Source organism: Muntiacus reevesi, chromosome 10 (assembly GCF_963930625.1).
Source record: "Muntiacus reevesi chromosome 10, mMunRee1.1, whole genome shotgun sequence".
Taxonomy (NCBI): domain Eukaryota; kingdom Metazoa; phylum Chordata; class Mammalia; order Artiodactyla; family Cervidae; genus Muntiacus; species Muntiacus reevesi.
The window spans coordinates 66647464-66675411 of NC_089258.1; the positions used below are offsets into that span (position 1 = coordinate 66647464).

A 27948-nucleotide genomic window follows, 5' to 3' on the forward strand; every position below is an offset into this window, starting at 1 on the left:
AAACCAAGATGTCCTTACAAAACACCCTGGTCTTTCAACACTCACAAAAATGCTATAGTAAAGTCAGAATTTAAGAATGACAGAGCTGAAGCCTATCTACCATGACTAGCCAGCTAGTAACCACCAGACATGTGATTCAAGCCCAGGATTGTTTCACTCTAAACCCTGAATTTTTTTCATGAGGGTACAGTGCATCCCTCATGGAATTGTGTTTAGATATAAAGGATCAGGTAATGATATCTGCTCTTTCATGTTTAGAGCTCAACATTAGTCCATACAAGCCCAAACCTTATAAATACTTAATGTTAAGCACTTTTACTACTTTCCAGTGAAGGGGAAAAAATTGCAATTGATTGAATGCATTTTCAGACACTGTTTACCAGTAGAATCAGTTCAGTTCAGTCGCTCAGTCATGTCCAACTCTTTGCGACTCCATGAACCGCAGCACACCAGGCCTCCCTGTCCATCACCAACTCATGGAGTCTACTCAAACTCATGTCCATCCAGTCAGTGATGCCATCCAGTCATCTCATCCTCTGTCGTCCCCTTCTCCTCCTGCCCCCAATCCCTCCCAGCATCAGGGTCTTTTCCAATAAGTCAGCTCTTCACATGAGGTGGCCAAAGTATTGGAGTTTCAGCTTCAGCATCAGTCCCTCCAATGAACACCCAGGACTGATCTCCTTTAGGATGGACTGGTTGGATCTCCTTGCAGACCAAGGGACTCTCAAGAGTCTTCTCCAACACCACAGTTCAAAAGCATCAATTTTTCAGTGCTCAGCTTTCTTCACAGTCTAACTCTCACATCCATACGTGACCACTGGGAAAACCATAGCCTTGACTAGACGGACTTTTGTTGGCAAAGTAATGTCTCTGCTTTTTAATATGCTGTCTAGGTTGGTCATAACTTTCCTTCCAAGGAGTAAGCATAGAATAGTTTCCGGCAATTCAGCCTTTTTAAAAAATCTCTATCCAGCAGAAACTTTTAAGTTTATTTTGTACAGATAAACAGACAGATGCATTTTGAATTAGGGTGAACACTACTATCAGTAACTGGCCATCAGGGTAGCAGGTAACATAATTCCTGTGTTCCCATTCAGGGACAGGGTCACAGTAAAGGGGCCAAAGGGGAGTTATGGACATCTATGCACATGCTGATTCACCAGCTCCTCAATGCCACCTCGTGCTGTCCATTAAGATTCAAAACCAGAAGAATGTGTGAACAGATTTTAGTTACACCGAGGGAAGTTTTTCTATCCAGTCACACATTTGTCAATATGTGAACAATGGCACAAATTTATCAGACAGATAATGTTAGTATTATAATCTGTAACCACAAACTAGATGGCAATAAATGTCATTCATAACATTAATTATGTTTTTGACCTTATTGTATTTAACGGTAGTCATAAATAAACTTACCTACTTATTTGGATGGGAATGTTAGCATCACACTAATTACACTGAATAATGAACATGTGAAAGGACAGTTTATCATGTGGTTTAGTATTCTGCAAAATGCAATTTCTACCTGACCCATCTAAATCTTGGGCATTTCTTAAGACACAGAATCTCCATCTATGTCTACTCTCTTGGAATAATGCTATTTTTCTAAATTTCCATAATGCCTACTTTACTATTAAATAAGAAGCAGGAAATGGAGACCTTAATGAGATGATCCAAATCATTGATACATTTCTTTTGATGGTAGACAATAAAAAAAGGAAGGTATAGGCAGAGGAAAGAGAAAGATATTGCTGAAGAATGGCTTCTGATGGTGAGTGATGGGTGTAGTAAGCCGGTTTTTATCTTAGTTTGAGAAGGAGAGGGAAGAGGGATGAGAGGAACAGAGAAGGTCCCCTAAAAAGAATTCAAAAGAAACGAACATGTTTGTCATTATTTCAGTGGAGTTTAAGGTGAGAAATGAAAGCACAGAGGTAACAGAACAGAAAAAAACATAACTTTAGTAGTTAATATTTATTGAACTATTAATTCCATTTTGCAGAGGGGAACCTAAGACACAGAGGGGTTAAATAGCTTGCCCAAATCTACATAGCTCGTTCATGGCAGAGCCTGAATTTCAATCCTTGCAATCTGAACTTCTATTGTAAAACGAGGTACTTAACAAAGCACATAGAGTGAGAACTCTCATAGAGAGGGGATATAGAGACCAAGGTATTAACTGAGAGGGGGAGAAGGCTGCATTAATTTTTTTTTTTTTTTTTTTACCAGTGGGCTAATTATGTGTGTTAGTCGCTCAGTCGTGTCCGACTCTTTGCGACCCCATGGACTGTAGCCCACCAGGCTCCTCTGTCCACGAGATCCTCCAGGCAAGAATACTGGAGTGGGTTGTCATTCCCTTCTCCAGGGGATCTTTCCGACCCAGGAATCAAACTTGAGTCTCCTGCATTGCAGGCAGATCTTTACCATCTGAACCACAAGGGAAGCAGACAACATTTTGTAAATGTTAGCTCATTTAATTCCGCTAACAATTCTGTGAGATAGATACTAGCTCATTTTTCAGACAGGGGCACTTGACATTTGATAAATGATACATACCTTGCACAGAGTTCCATCTCACGCAGGTTCTGCCGCAAGACAAGGAAGACTGAAGGAGACTTGGCAACAGAACGGAACAGGGTAAGGTAAGCAAGTTCAAAGCGAGAAATGCAGGAAAAGTTTCTCACTTAAGCCTAGGCTAGTTCCAGTTTTCAAATCTCCCCGGCCAGCCCGCGAAGGCGTCACAAATCCCGCCCCTCGGCGACGAAGCCACGCCCCCTTCCGCGGAGGGGCTCGGAGCTCCCAATACTGCCCTCCCACCCTTTGACCCCGCCCACTTCTCCAGCATCATTTCCTGTGCGCTGGGCGCTAATTGGTCCGGCAGTCGGAAGTGAGGGCGGGCGGTGGGGCCGTTGCCGCAGTGACAGAGCTGGGGGAGTCCGAAGATGGCGGCGTCGCGTCGCTCTCAGCATCATCACCACCATCATCAACAACAGCTCCAGCCCGCCCCAGGGGCTTCGGCGCCGCCGCCTCCACCTCCCCCCCCACTCAGCCCGGGCCTGGCCCCTGGGACCACCCCGGCCTCCCCTACGGTGGGCAGCCTGGCCCCGTTCGCCTCCCCGAGGCACGGCCTAGCGCTGCCGGAGGGGGATGGCAGTCGGGATCCGCCCGACAGGCCCAGATCCCCGGACCCGGCTGACAGTGCCAGCTGTTGCAGTCCCACGAGCACAATCTGTACGGTCGCCGCCGCTCCCGTGGTCCCGGCGGTTTCTGCCTCATCTGCCGTCGGGGTCGCTCCTAACCCAGCCGGCGGCGGCAGTAACAATTCACCGTCGTCCTCTTCTTCCCCGACTTCTTCCTCCTCTTCCTCTCCATCCTCCCCCGGATCGAGCTTGGCGGAGAGCCCCGAGGCGACCGGAGTTAGCACCACAGCACCACTGGGGCCTGGGGCTGCGGGCCCGGGGCCAGGGGTCCCAGCAGTGAGCGGGGCCCTGCGGGAACTGTTGGAGGCCTGTCGCAATGGGGACGTGTCCCGGGTAAAGAGGCTGGTGGACGCGGCAAACGTGAATGCTAAGGACATGGCCGGCCGGAAGTCTTCTCCCCTGCACTTCGCTGCAGGTCAGAGACTTTTTGAATTGTTTATTAAGGGTTTTGGTGTTTGGCACTGGAGGGTCCGGGTAGGGAAAGAAAACGAGTTATGATGATGGGAACGATGGGGGCGTGGTGATGATGCCTCAGTACTTCTCGGGAAGCCTTGAGATTCCTTTCTTTAGGTGGTGTCAGGGTGACGGGGGCGTGGTAGGGGAACGTGTGAGTCCCTTCTTTTTAGTTTGCACAGTGATCCTCGTGCTCATCCCCAACCTCCCGTAGTGGTCGTCTCAGGACATGGATATACTTAAACTTTTTCAGTTCCGAGTGTGTCGGAATAAAGTTAGATCTAAGCAGTGTTAGAATAGTTTTGTCGTGCGTTTACTCATTTCCTTTTTACAGGAGTAATGTCGCATGAGGACAAACTAGCCCAAGAGAAGTTTAATAAAACTCAACAAGTGTTAAGTAGCTATCGTAACCTTATCATTAATATAAGAGACTTAAATGTGAGACTTAAATGAAGTTAGTGAAACTTTCTCCCCTTTTGAGGTAGTGTACAGTCCGATTTGGTAGATCAAAATGTGCCTATGTGAAACAGCTGTAGAAAAATATTTGGTTGCATTATGTGATGGCAGAAGAAAAGGCTTTCAAGTTCTGGCAACTGCTGTCTGTTGGTTGTGTAACATAATTTTCCTTATCTCAGTAGCCTCCATCTCCTCATGGGCAAAAATGTATATGGGGATTGTGTGAGGATTTAGTGAGAAGTATCTGAGACTTAAGTTCTCCCCCGAAGGTACTTATTCCTAAAACATAGACCACTGTACACTTTTTTTTTAAGCAAGTAATTGTTTTCTTTTAAAAACAGCTAACATGGTTTTATAAAATACAGAGAAATTTAAAACAAAAAGGGTCATAATCTCCTTGCCTAGATACTTCCTATTGACATTAAAAAAATAAAGATTATAAACCTTAGAAATATTACATTAGAAATGTGTATGTTATGTGTACATTCATATAGTACAGAAATATATGAAATGAAAAAAGCATCGCACATAAACATCAAAGATCATACTCTGAAGATAACTTCTGTTAAGTTTCATGCTGTATTTTAATATATACCACTCTTTGAGTTTGTTCTGTTAATGTAAAGCATATGTTAAGAACTTAATGTATTGTTTATTTCTACCAGAACTCGGGAAATATTTTTATCCTCATTTTACAGATGACAGAAGTGAAGCATGTACAGCTTAAATAATCCTAAATTCACATAAGAAGTAGTGGAACCTGGATTTAAATTTAGTTTGATTTTGGAATGTGTGAAGTCCAGGTTAAACAATTATACTTGGTTTAAGATCACTTTTCATTTTTGTGAGTAATTTTTATGGAGTTTTCACTTTGCAGTGTTTGGGGAGAAGTAGTAATTGGGGGCATATACACTCCAAGAGTAATGTTCACACTTTTTTTTTTTTTTGCAGCCCGTACTTAGCAATAAATTTTATGTTGTCACATGCAAAGTGAATCAAAAGTTTCAGGAAACAGTTCTTTGCCTTGCTACGTGTGTTGTACTCTGATATTTTATATCCTAATCTATTTCCTTTCTTGCAAATGCTGTTTATGATCCCGTTAATGAGTCAAGGTCAGCAATGTGAGAAATACGTACAGGAAATCATTATCAGATCACTGGAAATGTGGACACTACTATTAGGAAAGATTGAGGGCAGGAGGAGAATGGGGTGACAGAGGGTGAGAGGGTTGGATGGCATCATCGACACAATAGACTTGAGTTTGAGCAGACCCTGGGAAATAGTGAAGGACAGGGAAGCCTGGCATGCTGCAGTCTGTATGGTCACAAAGAGTCAGACATGGCTTAGCAACTCAACAACAACAACTATTAGGAATGTAGTGAATTGAATCAAAATCAGGCTCCCATTTAAGTATGCAGATGCTCCAAGTGTTGCTTATTTTAGATGAAATCATTTCTTTTTTTTAGGCAGGATGAAAGATCTATAATAAATGAAGGAAGACTGCCTTTGTAGACTTTTTTCCAGATTTGACTATTATAACACGTTGTTTCACAAATCTTGTCATTTTTCATCATACTGCATTGTAAGTAATCACTTGGAGATGATAGTTACATTAATTTTTGTAATATTTAGGATTAGTCACACATAAAATAGTGCTTATCTCCCGAGTCACATCTTCTGTTTGCCACAGTAGTTAACTTTTTATTCTGTTTTAGAGTTCTATGTGTACCCAGCTAAGCTAGAAGACAGACAGTGAAACAGTCCTGTAATTATGTTGTAGTTATGAGACCCTAATCTTGAACTGGCTTATTTAGGGGAAAAAAAATAATCTCTTTTAATTCCATGTGGAAAAGGGAACAAAAACAGTGAAACTCTCCATGGTATAAAAACATAACACTCTAGTCCGTTTACTGTGTTTCATGTTTGTGTTCATAGCATTAAAGCTTTCTTTAATTTAGTCTTCTTCATGTGTAGGCTGGGTAATTAAAAGTGATTTCAGTTGACTATTACTTGATTGGAATGCTAGTCACTGAATGTCATGGAAGAGCTGTTTTAAAGATAGGAAATTGGTGCCATGCCTTGGATGGAAAGATTTAAAAATTGTAGTTCCAGTGTTCCACAAATCTTTTATTACTTAAGATGTGAAAGTCACTCAGTCGTGTCCAGCTCTTTGGGACCCTGTGGACTTTACAGAACCCCATGGAATCCTCCAGGCCAGAATACTGAAGTGGGTAGCCTTCCGCTTCTCCAGGGGATTTTCCCAACCCAGGGGTTGAACCCAGGTCTCCCACATTGCAGGTAGATTCTTTACCAGCTAAACCACAAGGGAAGCCCAAGAATGCTGAAGTGGGTAGCCTAACCCTTCTCCAGCTGATCTTCCTGACACAGAAATCAAACCAGGATCTTCTGCTTTGTAGGCGAATTCTTTACCAAGTGAGCTGATAGCTTATGTAGGTTGGTGTTAAATATTGACAGAGTTTTGAAGTGGTCAGTTGTCCTTACCCTTATGGAGCTTACAGTCTAGTGGAGAACTAAAAGCAACAATAACAAAAACCCCACAGAGTGTTCTAGAGTGATAGGAAAAGTAAACTAGTCTCTTTTGGAGCAGGCAGTAAGGATGTTTGTCCTGATTTTAGATCATTTAAAGAAGTCTTTCTAGATAAAGAGATGTTTTAAAGTGAGGATTTAAAGGATGAGTCCAAGCTAGCCAAGCAAAGATGGAAGGAAGAATGTTAATTAATGCCTTTATTTCCGCTTAAAAATAAGTACAGTTCTATGGAATGAAATGAAATCATTTTTAAGGCTCTTTGAAGTGATGTGAAGTCATATTCATATTTAAATCCTTATGCCTTTTTTTAAACCATAATTCTTTCCAGCAGCAGAGTTAATTCTTTCTATCCCACTTTGGACTGTGATAATTGTTAAATGTGTCTCACAGACAGTATTAATAATGTCCATAACTAGAAACATAATCTTTAGTTTCCACTATTGGTATAGATTCTTACAGTACAGCTTCTGATACCTTCTTAAAATGACTATATCAAAATGATCCAGTCTTTTATTGTTGAGTAGAGTTTATATAATTGGAGGAGGAAATGGTAGCCCACTCCAGTATTCTTGCCTGGAGAATCCCAGGGACAGGGGAGCCTGGTGGGCTGCCGTCTGTGGGGTCACACAGAGTCAGACACAACTGAAGCGACTTAGCAGCAGCAGCAGCAGAGTTTATATAAGACTTTTACAGATAAGATGCTGACCTTCGTTGTTCAAAGGGCCATCAAAGCTGTTGTTCAGTTCAGTTCAGTCGCTCAGTCGTGTCCAACTCTTTGCGACCCCATGAACCACACCACGCCAGGCCTCCCTGTCCATCACCAACTCCCGGAGTTCACTCAAACTCATGTCCATCGAGTCGGTGATGCCATCCAACCATCTCATCCTCTGTCGTCCCCTTCTCCTCCTGCCCTCAATCCCTCCCAGCATCAGGTTCTTTTCCAGTGAGTCAGCTGTTCGCATGAGGTGGCCAAAGTATTGGAGTTTCAGCTTCAGCATCAGTCCCTCCAATGAACACCCAGGACTGATCTCCTTCAGGATGGACTGGTTGGATCTCCTTGCAGTCCAAGGGACTCTCTCAAGAGTCTTCTCCAACACCACAGTTCAAAAGCATCAATTTTTCAGCTTTCTTCACAGTCCAACTCTCACATCCATACATGACCACTGGAAAAACTATTGCCTTGACTAGATGGACCTTTGTTGGCAAAGTAATGTCTCTGCTTTTTAATATGCTATCTGGGTTGGCCATAACTTTCCTTCCAAGGAGTAAGTGTCTTTTAATTTCATGGCTGCAGTCACCATCTGCAGTGATTTTGGAGCCCAGAAAAATAAAGTCAGCCACTGTTTCCACTGTTTCCCCATCTATTTGCCATGAAGTGATGGGACTGGATGCCATGATCTAGTTTTCTGAATGTTGAGCTTTAAGCTGTTGAAATGGGATCAATTTAGAGTGATGTATCTCCTGAATTCAATTCCTAGTAATGACATATTTTTGTTAAAGGACAAGTATATTCTGATGAGTTTTCTTTTTAAAGAAAAGTTCGGATAAGGTCTTTGTGAAAAAACAACAACGAAAAAAGAGTTTAATGAAGCACTGATTTCTGAAATTTCGTGATATTTACTTTAAACTGAAGAAATTTTGAAGTAGGCTTCCTGGTTACTTTAATGGTGAGCATTAGTTAACATATGACTTGACTGGGACTTGTGATATGGGGTACTTCAATATCAAAACCAGCAAAATATGTATGGGAATTTTGTGCTTTCTTTTGATTTGAGAGATACCTACCTCAACACACATTAACCGTATAGAGATTGCCTGACTCATTTCTGTTTCTCTTAATTTTTTTCATCATGTCCATGCTTGTCCCCCTACCTCTATCTCCTTCACTGTACAAATGTCAATTCTGTTTAAAAAAGAAGAAAACAAAACACTGTCCTCTAGACTGTTGTTGCCCATCAGTAGGTAAAAAAAAATGAGTCAGAACACTTCAGTTCTGAAATGGGAATCTTTCTATACATTATCTGGCAAAGTCCTTGATTATACTTTTAAGCAAATGTTTTTGCCTCAGGGTTTAGGAAAGGTCTGATGTGATAACAGAAGAAAAGGAGCTAGTTTCAGAAATATCTTCTCAGACTTAAAATTGTTCACTACAAACTGAATTATCTTTTACTTAGTCTTGTCTCAACATCTCATACTTTGCTTAAGATACCACTTTAAAAAAGTTCACATAGAACTTTTAGTTAGAAAGGTGTACAAAGTGTCTCTTTCTTTTGCATTAATGATACTACTCTTTGGAAACAAATGATTGAAAGAGCAAATTAGTTATATGAAGGTGTTATATAGAAGTATCTCTCAATATTAGTAAGTTGGTAACAAGCAAACTGCAGCCATAGAGGAATAGTACATTAGTTAAAAATGCTGTCTGATTTCTGCTACATACCTGTCTGCTTATGTTTTCCTTTATCCATCAGTATTTTTTTTATGATGTGTAAATTGTAGACATTTGTGCAGCTGCCCGTAAATACACCAGTATACATATCATTATCCAGAGTTTAGTGTTTGTTTAAAGATTTGTCTTTTCATGTAAAATCTGTACAAAGCTTACATGTTATATTCACAGAATTCTGACAAATGCAAATGCCTGTATAATCCAAATCTTTATAGATAATTCTAACTTCAGAAAGTTCCTTCATGTTATTTCCCTCTGTCCCTACCCTTCCCCTCCCAGCAGACACATTGTTCTGACTTTTTTCCACTATAGATTGAGTTGCCTGTTTTAGAAGTTTGTTTAAATGGAATTATGCAATATTTGCTTTTTTCTGTAAGATTTCTTTTGCTAAACATAATGTTTTTGATGTAACTTGTATCAGTAGTAGATATTTCACTATATGAGCATGCTACATTTGGTTTATCCCTTCAGTTTCATTTATCCCTACTTTTAGACCCTTAGGCTGTTTTCAATTTTTGACTATAATAAATAAAGCTGTTACGCTCATTCTTGTAAAATTCTTTTTGAGAACATAGATCTTTCTCAGTACTTCGTATTGAAATTGCTGGGCTTTAGGATAGGTAAATTTTAAGTTTTATAAGAGACTACCAGACCTTTTCCCAAGGTGGGTATGCCATTTTACATTCCCATTGACAACATACAAGAGTTCCCGTTGTTCCATATCTTTGCCAACATTTAACGTTTTGTGTTGCTTTCATTTTAACCATTCCAGTGGGAATGTGTGGTATCTCATTCTGGTTTTATTTTGCATTTCCCTGACCTTTCCATGTGTTTATTTGCCATTTATATTTTTTCATCAAGTCCACTTACCCTTTTTTTAAATTGGGCAAATCAGTAGTACTATGTTAGTAATTATTAAAGCCCTACTATATTAGTTACTGTACTTACTAATGTGTATGAAACTACCCCAACACTTCCCTGATTTTCCCCTGGTGGCTCAGATGGTAAAGAATCTGCCTGCCATGTGGAGGACCCAGGTTTGATCCCTGGGTCGGGAAGATCCCTTGGAGAAGGGAATGGCAGCCCACTCCAGTATTCTTGCCTGAAGAATCCCCATGAACAGAGAAGCCTGGCAGGCTACAGTCCATGGGGTCACAAAGAGTAAGACTTGACTGAGTGACTAACACTTCCACTTTTCACCCCAAAACTTAGTAGATTCACATAACAAGCATATTTTATTTTCTGTGGTTCAAGATTCCAGGTGTAGGTCAGGAATCTGGGCAGGCAGATTCCTTACCATCTGAGCCACCAGGGAGGCCCTTTATATATATATATATAAAACTTAGTTATATATATGTGTGTGTGTATATATATATATAACTGAATCAGTGTGCTATATACCTGAAGCTTACAAGCACTGTAAATCAACTGTAGTTCAGTTAAAATTATTTCTGTGCATTACTGCAACAGACCAATGTATAGCTATGTTTTCCATCCTTTGCAAAAAATAATATAATTTTACTTTTTCCTTGTAACAATTTTTATATCATTTTTATGTTTTCATAATTTTACTGGCATTTTTAGGTATATAAACTTATGCATGTGAAAGTATTAGTCACTGGGTCCTATCTGATTCTTTGTGACCCCATGGACTGTAGCCTGCCAGGCTCCTCTGTCCATGGAATACTCCAAGCAAGAATACTGGAGTGGGTTGCCATTTCCTTCTCCAGAGCATCTTCCCAACCCAGGGATCAAACCCGATCTCCCACATTGCAGGCAGACTCTTTACGGTCTGAGCCACTCCAAAAAAGAAACTATATCCTTATTTCTTTTAAAAGATTTCCCATTTTACCTTTCATTTCTCATAAGCAGGAGTTAGGAAACTTTATGTACATATGGCCAGACGGTAAAGATTTTAGACTTCATGCCCTGTGTGATCTCTGGGTCAGCTCTGTCAACTGGTCAGCTCTGCTTCTGTGCCATGAGAGTATCCATAGACAATGCATAAATGAATGGTATAGTTATGTTCCAATAAAACTTTATATATAAAAAGAGGAAATGGCCAGATTTGGCACATGAGTTTTAGTTTGCTGATCCCTGTCATAAGGCATTGTGTGTATTTTTTTTTTTTCACTTTTGTTTTCCTTCTTGTTTAGTCTTTACTTCTGAAATACTTTTTTATTTTGAATTATTTCTGAGTTCCGTCATCTTATTCTAACTCACATATATGCTAGTCTTTCATATCTTACATCTTTTTCATATTGTCTTTTAGCTAATATTGAAATAGTAGATTCTAATTTCGGGTTTTTTGGGGGGGGCATTTTCTTTTAGTGTATATTGCTGATAGAGGTGTAACCCTGTTCACATTCTTATGAAAACTCTGCGTGGAATTTGACCTCATTTTTTTTCACTGCTCATTTTTAGAGAAATTAATTGCTAAATAATCAAGGATAAAAATAGAAGCCTGAACCTTGAGGGTAACTCCCCTTGTCCTTTCTCCTCATGTTGGACGTGGAACCCGGACCTAGAATAGAGTAAGTCTCACAGGAAGGTTTGCAGGACCATCTCTTACAGTCATAGCATTTAAATTAAGAAACATAATTTTATATTAATATCTTAGTTTCTATAGCCTGCATTGCTGCTTTCTAGGAGCCTTAAGCAGAGACATCATGCTAAGGGCATTTTATAGGTAAGATGTCTTCCTCATAGTCTATTTACATAGAAGTTTTCATGAAGAGAGGCTGTCTAGTCACCTGCCTTTTTTTCCTCCCCCCAGGCATCCCTTTCTTTCGCAAGGAACTGACTAGGTCACAGGCTAGGTGTGCCTTTCTTTCTAACCAAACATGATTCTTTGGCAGTTTAAAGACCAAAGAAATATATCTGGAGGATAAAAGGCATATCTTCAAGGGCCAAGTTGTGAGCATAGATATGTTTAAAAAAAAAAAAAGATTGGCTCTTCAACTTAGAGCCCAGGAGAAGAAAAGTGATAGAGGAATGTAAATAATGCTAAGCAAATGCATTTTATTTTAGTGTTAGGTCTTAGAAAGGAATAAACAGGGAGGGGGGATCGGGATGGGGAATATGTATAACTCTATGGCTGATTCATGTCAATGTATGACAAAACCCACTGAAATGTTGTGAAGTAATTAGCCTCCAACTAATAAAATTAAAAAAAAAAAAGAATAAACATCATCATGAGTCTTGCAATGAAATGCAGGTGAAAACACTAGAGTAACTTACTCATAAATGTATTTAGTAGCCTGTTTTTGCTTCTTGGACAAAGAAATGTTTTAAGTAGTTGATTGTAAAATATGTGAGAGATACAGTTGAAGACACAAGAGCCTCTTAAATTCTCATTTTTCCCCTATGTCAGGGTACTTGAAGTTACCTTGGTCTATATTTATTCTTCTGACAGGAACACTCAGAAAGGTGGGTTGTATCCCTGATCTTGGGGGGGCCTAACACCTGTATCATCAATGTGGGTTCATAATAAGAATTGAGTAGCATGGGTTTCTGGGGTATTTATACTAAAGCCCAGGTGCTCAAGATAACGTTGAGGTTCATGTTCTAAAAGTTATTTAGTTTTGAATAATTGAGGAAAGTTATGAGTGTTTTGTTTTTGTGTGCCTACTGGGTTTTCCTTTTAAGGCTTCATCAGATATTCAGGATTGCTTTTCCCTACAGTGAGTTACTGGGACCTTTGTCAAATAGAAACTTGCTTTGCCTGTTGGTACAGGAATCTGTGTTTAAAATTAAAATGAAAGCAGTGTGAGCTTAAACCTTTTTTTTTCTTTTTTGAGTGTTTTCTTGGAATGTGTTGGTTCCCTTTTGAATTAAGGTTTGTGAATTTTTTAATTGTACAAAAAAAGGAAATAAAGTGTTGTAAATTTTCCTTTCCCTTTTGCCTTTTTGGTATAACACAAACTAAACTAATAGTTGGTGGCAGATGATTTATTGGTTTGATTGTGTGGACTTGCAACTTTTTTCTTCTGTGGTAGACTTTTTTTTAAAAAGAAGCAACTTTTGTTTTATTTTATGAAGAACACTTTTAAGTGAAGCTGGTGGGCTTTTTTAAAAATTGTGAGGGTCTGCTGGTGAAGAATGCAATGACTAATATGTGTCCAAGTATGTCAACGCTACAGAATACAAGGACTGCTTGTGCCAGTGTTTTGGTTCATGTCAAGGTGTCAGCAGTTTTACCTACTGTTGCTTTTGCATTATCATGAGCCCCATCTTAATATTATTTTGTAAATGGTTTTGACTTCTCAGATCCCCCCAGAAAGGGTCTCTGGAGCCGCCAGGGGTCCACAGAGCACACTTTGAAAACTGCTGAACTAACAAATAGTTCTTAATTGTGCTAACTTTTTTTTTCTTTTGAGAATGTGATAGTAAGTATGGACATTTCCCTCAGAAATATATATTTAAACATCAGACTTACATGTAATTTTCAGAGGGTTATAACTTCCAGAAGCAGTAGCTCAGTGGTTCTCAAACTTTGTATCAGAGCCACCAAGAAGTCTTTATTAATGCAAGATTGCTAGGCCACGCTCCCACCTTTTCTCGTTCAGTTGGTCTGGAGTAGTCTGAGAATTTGTATTTTTTCATCCATCCTATTTAGTACTTCATGAACTCTTATTAATCTGAAATTTTGCATTTTTCTTTAATTAGGAGACATCCTGTCATTATTTCTGCATGTATCTTTCCTCTCTTCCAGTCCTCTGTCTCACCTATCTCTTCTCTCCTCTACTTCAGTTTCTCCTTCTCCAGTGTTTTTTGGGAGAGTTCGTCAACTGGTTTTTCCTCAGGAATTGTTTCCTTTATTTCCACTATTATTCAGTCAACTTATTATATCCTTTATTTCTCCTATGATGTTTTTCATGATAATATTTCCAGTTGGTTTTCCATGATAGATTTTTGTTCTTGTGTTTTCAGTATTCTTCAGTTTTTCGCTGGCAACACTTAATTTGCCAATTTTAAATATCTTTTTTTGGTCTAGTAATTCTGCTTTCATTTATTCTGTTATGGTGCTTGCATACCTCAGACATCTTATTGTTTTCTGCTTTGAGCTTATAATCCCTTGGAACTGGCAGCTAGTTGGGCCCATGTTGCATTTGAGAGGATGGGTTTGGGGTTCTAGGTTTTGGTTCTCCACGTGGTTTTAGACAAATAAGGGCATGCGTCAGGGTAGAGAGGCCCGGGATGGGGGTGACATCCTAGGTGCTCAAGATTCCCCTGGCTCTTTTCTGTCCTGTAGGCATGTAGGCATGTCCTACATGTCCTGTGGGCGTGTCCTCTGCTTCCCACCTCAGCCAGGTTCCACTGTTGTACTTGGTATTACCCCTTCTCTTTTGGCTAGAGGTGCACTGGAGATACCGAACCCATATTCCACCGCAGCACAGGGGAGAGTGTGCCAGTGGTGAGGGGGCAAAGGACACAGATCATCTTTCTCTGGTCTCTATTCCATCCAGGATAACCGACCTTCTGCAATTGAGCTGATGTTTCTTCCCACAGTGGCACTCAACCATTTTTTTTTCCTTCCCAAGGAGCTGTGATTTCTTACCCTGTTTTTGTTTGTTTGCTTTGTCTTTTTGTTATTGTTTAAACTGGCATCAGAATTTGTGTCTTATCCTTTGAGTTTTGGTGTTTTTCCCAGTGTTTTGGGGGAAAAGATACATTTTTTACCTCTTCCTAATGAAATACTTCCTTTTTTAGTGCTTCCTAATGCCATACTTCTTTTCTTCTATCTAGCTATAAATGTTTTCCTTTCTAAATCAGATTCTAGAAGGTGTAGAAATTAATTGATCAGAGTCCACCTTTGACAAATGAAAAATATATTCAACTTTATTGCTTTATAGAAGTCATTTTGTAGTTTGCTTTCTAAACTGTTATTTTAGAAGTAACAGGGAATATACTCCCTTTTGCTTAACCATGACTTCTGATCTAATGAAATGTAAAATAGTTTTTTATTTAAAAGCTGATATAGTTACAGTTGAAATTAGAAAAGGAAGTAATAATGACTTTGAATGTTAAATAGAAAATGTATGTTTCTTTGTCGTAGAACATTTCTTATAAAGTAAGCAGAAATCTAATAGATGTCTAGGGATCTGTGTATATTGGACTGCGTAAATTTAACCCAGTGCATAGAAAACCTTTGACATTTTAAAGAATTATCACAAGACTTCCCCGACCTCCGAGTTCAGAGCATAATATTGTGGCTTGTAATTTCCTCCATGCGTGCATGTGTGCTGAGTCGCTTCAGTCGTGTCCAACTCTGTGACCCCATGGACTGTAGCCCGCCAGGCTCGCCTGTCCATGGGGTTCTCCAGGCAGGAACACTGGGGTGGGTTGCCAGTGCCCTCCTCCAGGAGATCTTCCTGACCTAGGATCAAGCCTGTGTCTCCTGCAGCTCCTGCATTGCAGGTTTCTTTACCACTGAGCCACCGAGGAAACCCGTAATTTCTTCCATAAAATGTAGTGAAACTGAAAACTTAAAAAAAAAAATAGAACTACCCATCATGTTGAAATGGATCTGCTCTGCTGGGTGTCCTCCTAATTTTGAGGCTGCCTCCTGTACATCAGCCAAGATACAGGTGTGAGTCAGGCTTTTTTCCTTCTAGTTTTGTTGAGATAAAGTTTACTTTATCACACTGTATAGTTTTTAGGATGTGTGGCATGATTGATTTATGTATACATCATGAAATGATTACCAGAGTAAGGATAGTGAATATCTGTCATCTCATATAAATATAAAATAAAAGAAAAAGAAACAAATGTTTTTCCTGATGATGAGAATGCTTAGGATTTACTCTCTTAACATCTTTCATGTGTAAAGTAGAGCAGTTGTAACTGTATTTGTTCTGTTGCACATTACATCCTTTGTACTTAGTTACAGCTGAACTTGTCCCTATTGACAGTCTTTATTCAGTTCCCCCTCCTGCACCCCCACCCCATCTCTGATAACCACAAATCTGATCTCTTTCTCTGAGTTTGTTTACTTTTTAAATACAGTTGACCCACGAATAATGCAGTGAACATAGTGGTGCAAAAAAGATATTTTTTGAATTAGTGTTTTTGTTTTGTTCAGAAGAATACCCAGAAGTGGAATTGCTGGATTGTCTAGTAGGTTTTTTTCTTTTGAGAAACCTCCATACAGTTTTCCAGAGTGACTACACCAGTTTTCATTCCCACCAACACTGCACAGCAGTTCTCTTTTTTCCACATCCTCACCAGCACTTATTTTTTTGTTGTCTGTTTGATAATAGTCATCCTAAGAGGTGAGAGGTGGTTTTGATTTGTATTTTCCCGATAAATAGGGAATTGAACATCTTTTATGTGTTTCTTGGCTACCTGTATGTCTTATTTGGAAAAATGTTTCAGATCCTCTACCCATTTTTAAAATTGGGTGGGTTTTTTTTTTTTTTTTGGTGTTGAGTTGTATAAGTTCATTGTATATTTTTTGATATTAACCCCTTATCAGATACATGATTTGCAAATATTCCATTCAGTAGGTGGCCTTTCATTTTGTTGATAGTTCCCTTCATTGTGCAAAACTTCATAGTTTGATGTAGTCTCATTTGTTTATTTTTGCTTTTGTTTCTCTCACCTGAGGAGTCATAACCCTCAGAATATTGCTAAGACTGAGGTCAGAGAGTGTACTGCCTATGTTTTCTTCTAGACGCCTTATGGTTTCAGGTCTTAAATTTAAGTCTCTAATCCATTTTGAATTTATTTTTGTACATAGCATGAGAAAGTAGTTCACTTTGGTTCTTCTGCCTGTAGCCATCCAGTTTTCCCAACATCATTTATTGATTTTTAATTCAGTACAGTTATAAATTACTGTGCTTAATAGACCTTTAGAGATGCTCACAGATACCTGGAACTACTGGTATTAAATTGCTGAATAAGTTTATTGGCTGGGAAAGAAAAGTTACTTTAGAAACCTTTCAGCTATTGCATAAATGTGTCATGGCTGAATTTTGTTTCATTGAAAGTAATTTTACTGTCATTGTAAGAGCCTTGTTTTGTTTGTTGAAATGGATTGGTATGCTTTAGAAAGTAACCAGGTTATTCTGATATTTTAGGTTCAAGTTCTTCCTAATGGTTTTAGAGAAAACAGTGAACACATCTGTCACCAAGGAACATTTTATCTTTTGTAACTTTCTGTTATTTCTTCTGTGTCAGAAAAATAGATATAATACATATACATATAAAAGTTCATGAGTTGTTTTTCTAGATAGTTCCAGACTTATTGTTACTTTGAGAGTCTTTTGGGTACAATTTTTTTGCACTTAAAAAAATTATAAAATATATGTGAGATGCAATATAAATTTTCTCATTGGTTTTATAAGTGTAGATCAATGAATTTAGCAGTTCAAATGATATACAGCCTTGTGCCTTTGCTGACAATCCAATTAGGTCAAAAATGTCTTTAGGCTATGATTTTGCTACTATAAATTTAAAAAATCACTTTTAAATACTCCAAATACCTTAGGTTTTTCTCCTTCTATTAAATTTTAGAATGCATAGTTGTTAGTTACAAGATTTAATATTGCCCAAGGTTGTTCCTTTGAGGCTTTAATTTTAAGCAGTTTAAAATGCTGAACACAAGTGAAGCAATTTTCTGTCTCTAAACTCAGGCCTAGTGAATAGATACCAATGACCTTACATTTGATATTGAAACATTTTTGAGAGACTTTAATTGAAACTCTAACGTTAGAATAAGAAAATTGTTGTGTATATTGGGAGTAGACAATGTGTTGTCAGTCTAGATTTTCCTCGTGGTGCCGGCACCATGCTTTCCCCATGATTTATTTCTAAAACTTTCTGAGTATGTGAAATAATGTAACTGTCTGTCACAGTCTTTAGGGGAAAGAAAATGCTAAAATTTATAAAAGAGGTCATAAAACTTAGTTTAGTTCAACAGTTCATCAGGGTGAACTTTTATTGCTACTTGCTTGCCCTGCTCAAATTCAGATTGATTATTTATGACTCAGAGGTTCTGTGCGATCTGGTTTTACTGACCTCCCCTAATGCACCACTGCCCCTTTCACTGCCAAAGCAACAAAAAGCTTAAAATACCCAATAATCCCTGAAAAATAGGGTATTAATGGAGGAAAATACAAAATAGAAGTACACATGAGATCTGAATTGAAGGAAAGGTATATCATACACATGGATTAGAAGACTCACTATTCTAAATTTGCAACTTTACAGAATTAATTCTAGAAAAGGAATATATCTCAACATAATAGAGGCCATATGTGAGAAGTCCATAGCTAACATCACACTCAATGGTGAAAAGACAAAAGCGTTTTCTTTAAGATCAGTAACAATATAAGTGTATCCACTCTTGCCACTTTTATTCAACATAGCATTAGAAATCCTAGCCAGAGCAATTAGACAAGAAAAATCATCCAGATTAAAAAAGAAGAAATAAAATTGTCATATTTGCAGATGACACTATATATAGAAAAACTTGAAGCCTCTATCAAAAAGGTTTAAATAAGAAAATTCAATAAAGTTGCAGGATATAAAATCAATATATAGAAATCTTTAGGCTTTCTTTACACTAGTAATGAACTAATAGAAAGAGAAATTAACAGAACAATCCCATTTACAAGTGTAAAAAAAGAATAAAATACCTAGGGTAAATTTAATCAAGGAAATGAAGACCTGTATATTGAAAACTATAAGATGCTAGTGAAAGAAATTGAAGAAGACAGATAAATGGAAAGATATTCTGTGCTCATGGATTAAAAGAATTAAAATTGTTAGAATGTCTGTACTACGATATAGCAATAAAGATTCCATGCAACCCCTATAAAAATGCCAATGGTATATTTCACAGAAATAGAACAAAACAGTTCTCAAATTTGCATGGTATCACACAAAAGACTCCAAATAGCCAAAACAATCTTGAGAGAGAAGAACAAAGCTGAAGATACCCACATTCTCTGATTTCAAACTATATTACAAAGCTAACTTAATAAAAACAGTATGATATTGGCATAAAAAAAGACATATAGCTCAACGGACAGAATAGAGAGCCCAGAAATAAACCCATTCATATATGGTCAATTAATTTATGACAAAGGAACCAAGAATATACAATGATGAAAAGGACAGTCTCTTTAATAAATGGTGTTGGGAAAATGGACATCTACATGCAAAAGAGTGAAACTGGACCACTATCTTACACCATACACAAAAATTAACTCAAAATGGATTAAAGACCTTAGTGTAAGACCTAAAACCATACATCTCCTAGAAGAAAATATAGGTGATAATCTCCTTGACATAGCTATTGGTGATGATTTTTTGACTCTGACACCAAAAGCAAAGCAACAAAAACAAAAATAAGTGAGACTACATTGAACTAAAAGGCCTCTGCATGATGAAGGAAACCATCAACAAAAATGAGAAAGCAACCTACTGAGTGGAAGAAAGTATTTGTGAATGATGTTTCTAGTAAAAGGTTAATCCAAAATATACAAAGAACTCATGTTGAAAACAATGTCGAAAGAATGTGTGTGCGTGGGTGGGTAGATTGATGTTGAGTGATTAGTCAGAGTGTCTCCAAGTTGTTATCTTTGGGCTGAGAATCAGATGACAGAAGGAGCTAGGCATATGAAGATCTGGGTCTTCGGGCAGAGCACACAGCAAGTACAAAGTCCTCTAGGCTGAAATAAGTTTGTCATATCCAGGGGACACAAGGTGAAAGACAGGGTTAGTAAAGCTCAGTGAGATAGGAGAGGTGAGAGTGGCCACCTCACTTGTAGGTCATAAGAAGGTTTTATTGTGTGTGTTATTGGAATCCATTGCAGGACTTTAAGCAGGGAAGTGACCTCATCTGATGCATGCCTTGAGGAGAGACTCACTGTCTGCGCTGTTAAGGATGATAAGCAGGTGTGACAGTAGAGAGATCAACAAAAGGTTTTGTGCTGAAGTCTAGACAAGAGATTGTGGAGCTTGAAACCAAGCTGGTGGCCCTGGGGAGTAGGCAGATTTGAGATGTGTGTTTGGAAGTATAGTTCACGAGTATCAGAACTGAGGGAAAGAATTCTTCAACAATAAAATGAGGGAAATGCTTGTCACAGGATGTTATCACAGGAGCTAATGCTTGTCAAGCATTTGGCATTCTTCTTGTCAGAAAAAAGAGCTTACTAAATGTTAGCTACTTACCATTATTAGTGCTATTTTTATTGTCAGGAACAAGGCATGTACTTTAAGCAAAAAGAATTTTTCTGCAAGAAATTTTCTGTAAAAGTTAAATTATACCTTTTGTACAACTCTCAGTTTGGGAGTCTCTTCTAATAGCACATACTGTTTTGTTGGTAAAGATCAGAGTATTACACTGTCTTGATTTTTAACAGCCTCTCTTGGATCAGAGAGAGATGGTTCATTGGTTTTTCTTTTGTGCTTTGTAACGCTAAGCCATAAAGATATGTATAAGTAGCAACATTATTCCTTTTAAAAATTGTGACTTAACTTTTTTTGAAATGTGCTAGCTTGGTGGAATGGGACACTGAACATCTTGTGTGGGTGTGTAACGGTTTCACTTAGAAGCTATTTCCTATGAGTTAATTTATAGATAAGTTACTGTATAGTCAAATTCTGTGTCGTTCTTTGAACCAGCCCTAATTATTATTTTTATTTTGGTTCTATAGACCCCCCAAAAAATCAATTGCAGAGATAATTGCTACAAATCTTGGTTATGAAACAAAGGCCTTGTATGACCATCATAGATAATGAATTCTCTTTATGTATAAAAAGTAATGCATATGCATTAAACATGGATAGAGTGGTTAAAGACCAGTTATGAATTGTACTTAATAGTACAGGTAGAGTACATGTTTTGATAAGCTTTTTATGTATGGTTTTCTAAATTACAGTACTTTAAATAGGAGATTAATTTTCTTGTGGGTAACACTGATTTAATGCATTTTAATACAAAATCAAATTAGATGATTTCATAATTGACACGTAAAATGTATCTTTACTGATTTTGGCTGTTCACTTCCATCTTTTTAAACTTGTATGTGTACACATATATATTTTATGCACAATTATGTTTTATGTAATAAGAAAAGAGATAATCAAAAAGAAGGAAAAATTCCATGTTTCTACTACCTAGTGACTTAGTCTCATTTTCTCTCCATCTGTATTTCAAATGTCGTATTTTTTCTCCTATATTTTGTTTTATATATTTGCAATCCAAAAGACTAATTGAGGGACTTCTCAGGAGGCCCAGCGGTTAAGACTCACGCTTCTACTGCAGGGAATGCAGGCTTGATCCCTGGTCAGGGAACTAAGATCCCACATGCAGCATGGCGCAGCCAAGAAAGAAAGAACGGGAGGGAGGAAGGGAGGGAAGGTGGAGAAAAATGGAAGGAGAGCTCATTGATATATAAGAAGCACCTTTCTATGTTGGAATTTCTTATAATATTGTGTGTGTGTCTGTGAGGGTGGGTGGGTGGGTGGTCTATACCTTTTTTTTTTTTACTGTGGTAAAATAAACATTTTAAGTTTTTATTTAAGCAGTTTAAAAATAAAATGCCATTTTCAAATATATGGCTCAGTGATATTAAGTCCATTCACAGTGTTCTAGCATTCTTTCAGTACAGATGATTTTATTCAGAAACTGTCATTTTATCATTTATGTAACAGAATATTATTGGGCATCTAATCTCCATGATTTTCTGTAAATAACATTAGGATAAACATTCTTGATGCAAACTCTTTGTCCATGGATAAATCATTTTTTAAATGATAAAAATTGAAAAGTGGTATTTTGAGTTAGAGAGTATATTTGTTTAAGCCTATTCATGATAATGCTACATTTTTTTCTAAAATGTAGTACCATGAGACTTCCCTGGTATTCCAGTGGTTAATACTTGCCTTCCAATGCAGGAGGTGCAGGTTCAATCCCTGGTCAGAGAATTAAGATCCCACATGCCTCCAGACCAAGAAAACAAAACATAAAACAGAAGCAACATTGTAACAAATTCAATAAAGACCTTTTAAAAAATGATCCACATCAAAAAACCGTAAAAAAAAAAAAAAAAGTGGCACCAGTTCATATTCACGTTATCAGTGTGAACACAACCCATTTCACCACTTTCTTGCTGATATCAAGCATTTTTGTTTTTACTTCATTTATTAGTGAAGAAAGGAAATTAGTTCTCAAACATTGTTAGTGCACCAATTAGAGAAATGTAAATTTGCATGCAGGCTTTACTCAAATCTATAAAGCAGGAGACTTTTTCTTGGCCTACTTTCCTGGAGTGAATGAATTTCTAAAGATAGTGTAAAGGACACATATTGAAATAAATCCTTTTTTGTTTTCTATTTTCTGCATAATTCTCATTTAGTTAATATATGCATAAAATGAAAGAAGATATGACCATTACTGCTTTCCAGTGTTAAAATGTCATTTTCTAACAACATTACATGGTAAGTAATAGCATGGAGGCAGTGATATCTAGCCAGCAAGTCCTAATAAAATTTAAAGTAGGAAAAGAAAGATCATTAATAAAAGTATCAAGCTGGTAAATATAAAAATGCTAATATTTTCAGTAATCTTTTTTTTTTAACCCATTGCAGTGTAGTTTAAAATTTCATCACAGTACTATGATGACCTTCAAATTGTCAAAATGGCTATTTTTTCCATTTTCTATTATCTCACTAAATCCTCATCATGCTGGACTTGGCATAATGCTGCTGCCCTTTAACATCTATAATGTGTTTTCTTGGTATTTCTCACCATTCTCAGTGTTTGCCTAGTCTGTACAGTGCTTTAGATTTTTTTCTGGCTCTTCTAACAACACCCTCCACTAACACTACTTTTCTGTCTGAAAATTGGGATGCTTTTCACCAGTGTTCTGGTTCTGTATTTCCAAAAGCCTTTGTTCTTACTTGTTTGTCATAAAATTGCCTCAAACTCAGTAAATCCAACTTTGAATTGTAACTACACATTCATTTAGTTTGGGTATCAGTCCCAAGAGTAGATATTATGGCATTATCTTTAGCTCTTCCTTTTCAAATATCTTGTAGCCAAACTATCACCATGTATTTCTGATATCTGTATATTCTTCTCTAATTTCCCTAGTGTAATGTTAAGTGCTGTGCTTTGTCTTAAATTTGATTTTCATTGGTATTTAAAAATATAGAAATGGATTTTATGCATCTGATTTTGAGAGGAAAGTGAATGCCTTGGACAGGAATTTTGCCTCATTCATCCTGCATTTCTAGCATGTAATACGTGTTGAAGAAATGTTTTTGGAAGGAATTACCCAAACTAAGGGAAGAACTTCCTTAGCTCTCAGTTCTGTGAGATGAGAGAATCTATTTGAATGGCATCTTTTTTTTTTTTTTTTTAACCTTTTTGCTGTAGAACATAGTACTTCAGTTCATATTTGTTGATATTATTGTTAAAGGAATTCTAATGGTTCTTTTTACAAAACTGATTTACAATATAAAATATTTTCCCTATTTCCTTTTAGGTTTTGGAAGAAAGGACGTGGTAGAACACTTACTACAAATGGGTGCTAATGTCCATGCTCGTGATGATGGCGGTCTCATTCCACTTCATAATGCGTGTTCTTTTGGCCATGCTGAGGTTGTGAGTCTGTTACTGTGCCAAGGAGCTGATCCAAATGCCAGGGATAACTGGAACTATACCCCTCTGCATGAAGCTGCTATAAAAGGAAAGATTGATGTATGTATTGGTAAGTATTATTTGATGATGTCTAAATTGTAAGGTCAACCCCACAGCTACAATAACATTTAAAATAAAGGTTTACCCTTCCTTGTTTTTTATTGTAGTGGAAATAATGTTTCCTCCGAATAAAGAACACTTTGTTACTGCTTATAAGCAATTCTTTTCCATCAAAGGGGAAGTAGAGAGATGGAAATCTAAAGTTGGTTAGGAACAAGATTCACAATATTAACTCTCCAAATGTAAGGCAAATGCCAGCTGGTGTGGAACTAAATTTTGATGGATTACTATTATCAAATTTAGTTAATTTACAGTCTTTTAAAGTCTAAAACTTTCCTATCCTAGCATCAACGAGAACCACTATAAAGTACAAGTTCTTACTGAATTGGATGACATATTTGGGTGTTCAGGTTGATTCAAGGAAAGTCATCTAGTACTAAGGCAAAACCTTTTTCTTTACGTTACTAAAATTGAACACCAGCTATTTTATTAGCCCTGGAAAAGGTTTGAGTGATTCGAATACAACAGTTTAAGGCTTAATATTTTCAACAGAGTCTAGAGAAAAAGCAATTTCAAACAAAATTGAACTTTTCAATGATTTTAAGTATTGCGATTATATGAAATTGTATTCAGTCAGCACTTCTTCCTCCTTTATATGTATATCTAAATAGGCATCTATTTTAGACTTTGCTTTATTGTGTAAAATCTTTCATTTTGAAATCTAAAACAGGCTTTTAGAGAATAAGCATAGTGTCTCCTGAGTGTATCATCTCTTTCTTGAAACCCAAGATGATGGATATTTGTTTAGCCTTTGGCAGATTGATTTACAAATTATCTTCTTGAATGGCACCCATTTCAGTATAATTGGCTATTTTTCTGATAAAACTCAAATAAATATGTCACATTTAAAGATACAGAGGTGGTGCCATTATTAACATTGTCTCCCACTTCATAGCCATCTATTCCAGCTTCAATTATGTTTTTTAGTTTTCCTCAAATTATTGCATTGTCTGACAAAACTTCTTTATCCTCTTCTCTGTCATTATCCTTTATCACTTCACTAGCCAGTTTTACCAAATGAAATTCAAGGTCATTTCAACATGACCCTTGAATACCCTATCCTTTTTGATGTTTGACATCTTCCACTTTCACTTGATTCTCCCATTTCCTCCTAAGTCTCTCATAAAACAGCCATGTCCTAGACTAAGTCATTCATAAAAGTAATCTGAAAAGCTTGAGTTTACCACACATTCTCTGATTACTAAATCTCTTAAGTTATTTGTGATTAAGTTACTATGTGATAACTGTTATTGAATTTGATGTGTACTCTTACCAAATCTTCTAGACCAACTTCCCTACTCTCATTCTTTCTTGCTTTACTTTGTCACATCCATTAGATTTTTCTGTTGTTAGTTATAGAATTTTACACAATTTTCACCTTCTAATGTATTATCTCTTTAGGCTGAAGTGTTCTATTTTCCCACCTGTTCCTCTTGAATTTTTCATTCTGTCACTGCTTTTAAGAAAATTTCCTTTTATGTTGTCTTTGCGAGATTGTACTTACCAGTAAATCACAGATCTTAAAAAATCATACTGCTTTATTATATTTGACTCTTTAGAACCCTTTACATAATAAGAGGCATTTATTATGTATTTTTAACTTTTTGTTTTGAAATAATTACAGATTCATAGAAAGGTCCAAAAATAGTAAAAGAAGGTCCATGTATCCTTCTCCTAGTTTCACCCTTTGATTACATCTTACTGCGTCATAATACAGTATCAAAAATAGGAAATAAGTGTTGGTACAATGTGTAGAGTTCTGTGCCATTTAATCACATGTTCAGATTCATGTAACTGCAGTCAAGATACAGAACATATTATTGGAAGCTCCCCCTCATTCAGTTTATTTATGAAAGAAAGTGAAAGTATTAGTCACTTAGTCGTGTCTAGTTCTTTGTGACCCCATGGACTGTAGCCTGCTAGGCTCCTCCGTCCATGGGATTCTCCAGGGAGGAATACTGGCGTGGGTTGCTGTTCCCTTCTCCAGGGGATCTTCCCGACCTGGGGATTGAACCCACATTTCAGGCAGATTCTTTACCATCTGAACCACCAAGGAAGCCTACTTATAGCCTACTTCTATAATGATCTACTCCCCATCCCAGATCCTTAACCCTTAGCAACCAATAACATGTTCATCTGTATAATTTGTCATTTTGAGAATGCTATAAGCAGAATCATACATTATGTAATTTTTTTGAGATTGGCTTTTTTTTTCTTATTTGCCTTCCAGATCTTTTTTAAAATTGCTGATTATTATGCCATGGTTTTGATGTACTGTAGTTTAGCATTCACTACTGAAGAACGTTTTGGTTGTTTCCACTTCTTGGCTGTTACAAATAAAGCTCCTGTGAACATTTGTGTACAAATTTTTATGTAGAGATAAGAGTTTTCTTTTCTCTGAGATAAATGCTTTAGAGTGTGATTGCTGGGTAATACAGATACTCCTATATTTATATACAAATATAAAACATTTTATAGTCAGATATAAACTATGTTTAGGTAATCGACTGTTTGTTAAATCGTTGTTATTCTTCATTAAGGATGGGTTGTTGAATGTTGGTCCTGAGCATGCATTGAATTCTGGTTATGGACTGTCTATAATGAATGGACTGTCAAACATTTTTTGTTGGTACTTGTAGATTAAACCCATGAGTTCTGTCATGAATTGAAGAGTTGAGATAGGGAGGGAAAGGAAAGAAAAAGGTGATGCTGGTAAATCTACCAAAAATTGCTGTTGTTAGATGGTATATAATTCACTGTTTTCCTTTGAAGGCAACTCAAAGTACTTAACCAAAGCTCTTCACTAATGTTTATATCCTATGCATGAAAAGGATGATTCAAATTTCCTACCATTTTACTAGTAAAGAAAGGAGAAAGCTGTTTCTTTGCCACAATCTCTAGAACCGATATAAAGTTATTATAATAAAAAATGTTTTCTGACTGAGAATGAAAAGTTCTCTCTGCTTAGTGAGATTTATTTAAGAGTGTATTTTAAGCCTAAAAAATTAATTTGATTCTTTAAATGTGCCAAACATTCTTCTTTATTTTTAGTTTAGTTTTTTAGATCAACAAATACTTAACAAATTTAAAGTGTCACTCTTTACCTTGCTTTAAAAAAAACGTAATCTATTTACTAAAGCTTAAATTAAGTCTTTATTATTATAACTCACTCTTAAAGTAATCTTGCTTTCATGATTTCCAGGAATGATTTCTATTTTCTGTGTCGTCTGTCTAGAAAGATATATTTACTTTCCTTGTTCAAACTCTAGTTTAAATTATCTGTTCTACATACTCATGTTTCTCTTCAAATCATATACCCCTTTACTAAATTACCTGATCACTTCCACAGTCCTTTCATTAAAAAGTCCTGGAACATGAGAGTGACGTGGGATTGGGAGCTGAGGAGGGAAGAATGGGACCACTTCTGATGCATTTCTTGTCTTTTGTTATTTCAAATATAGCATATTGAAGATGAACAGCTTCCTGGGTTTATTAGCAATTACAGTGATATTAACTGGCACACCTCATTTTCTGTCCATCTAGATTTATGCTGTCTGATATTATAGCCAATAAATGAAACCTGGTTAAAATGTAAAAAATTTTAAATTTAATTCTTCAGTTGCACTAGCCACATTTCAAGTGCTTAATAACCATTTCTGTCTATTGGTTACTGTATCAGAGTGTGTGAATATTGAAATCTCCACCATTGTACAAAGTTCTGTCAGATAGTGCTGTTAGAGTCTGTACCTGTGTACGTAGTCCTTTAATGAGATCGTTCCACACGTGCCATTTTCTTATTTTTTCACTTTGTGTTATGACCATATTTCATTATCAGTGAATTTTTTTTTTATCTAACCTCACTTTTAAAGACTGTCAAGAATTATATAGAAATAACTACTTTTTAAATCATTCACCCATATTAGGCCATTTAGAAGATTTCTTATTTTTCACTATTTTATAAATAGTACCATAGAGAATGTCATTTTCATTAATCACATATGTAAACCCTAATTACTTTTAGGAAACTACTGGAAAGCTAAAGCTTCTTAATAAGAATCAAAGAGAT

At 37.0% G+C, this 27948-nt stretch overlaps 1 protein-coding gene across 1 annotated transcript in view; it reads left to right on the forward strand.

Moving 5' to 3' along the window:
• Positions 1-2913: 2913 nt before the first annotated feature.
• TNKS (tankyrase) overlaps positions 2914-27948 on the forward strand; it is a 154260-nt gene continuing 129225 nt past the window's right edge. Inside the window, exons 1-2 of the mRNA XM_065946583.1 lie at positions 2914-3615; positions 23608-23832. Coding sequence (XP_065802655.1) covers positions 2943-3615; positions 23608-23832 — 898 coding nt within the window. The 5' untranslated portion in view covers positions 2914-2942. The remainder of the gene's footprint in view (positions 3616-23607; positions 23833-27948) is intronic.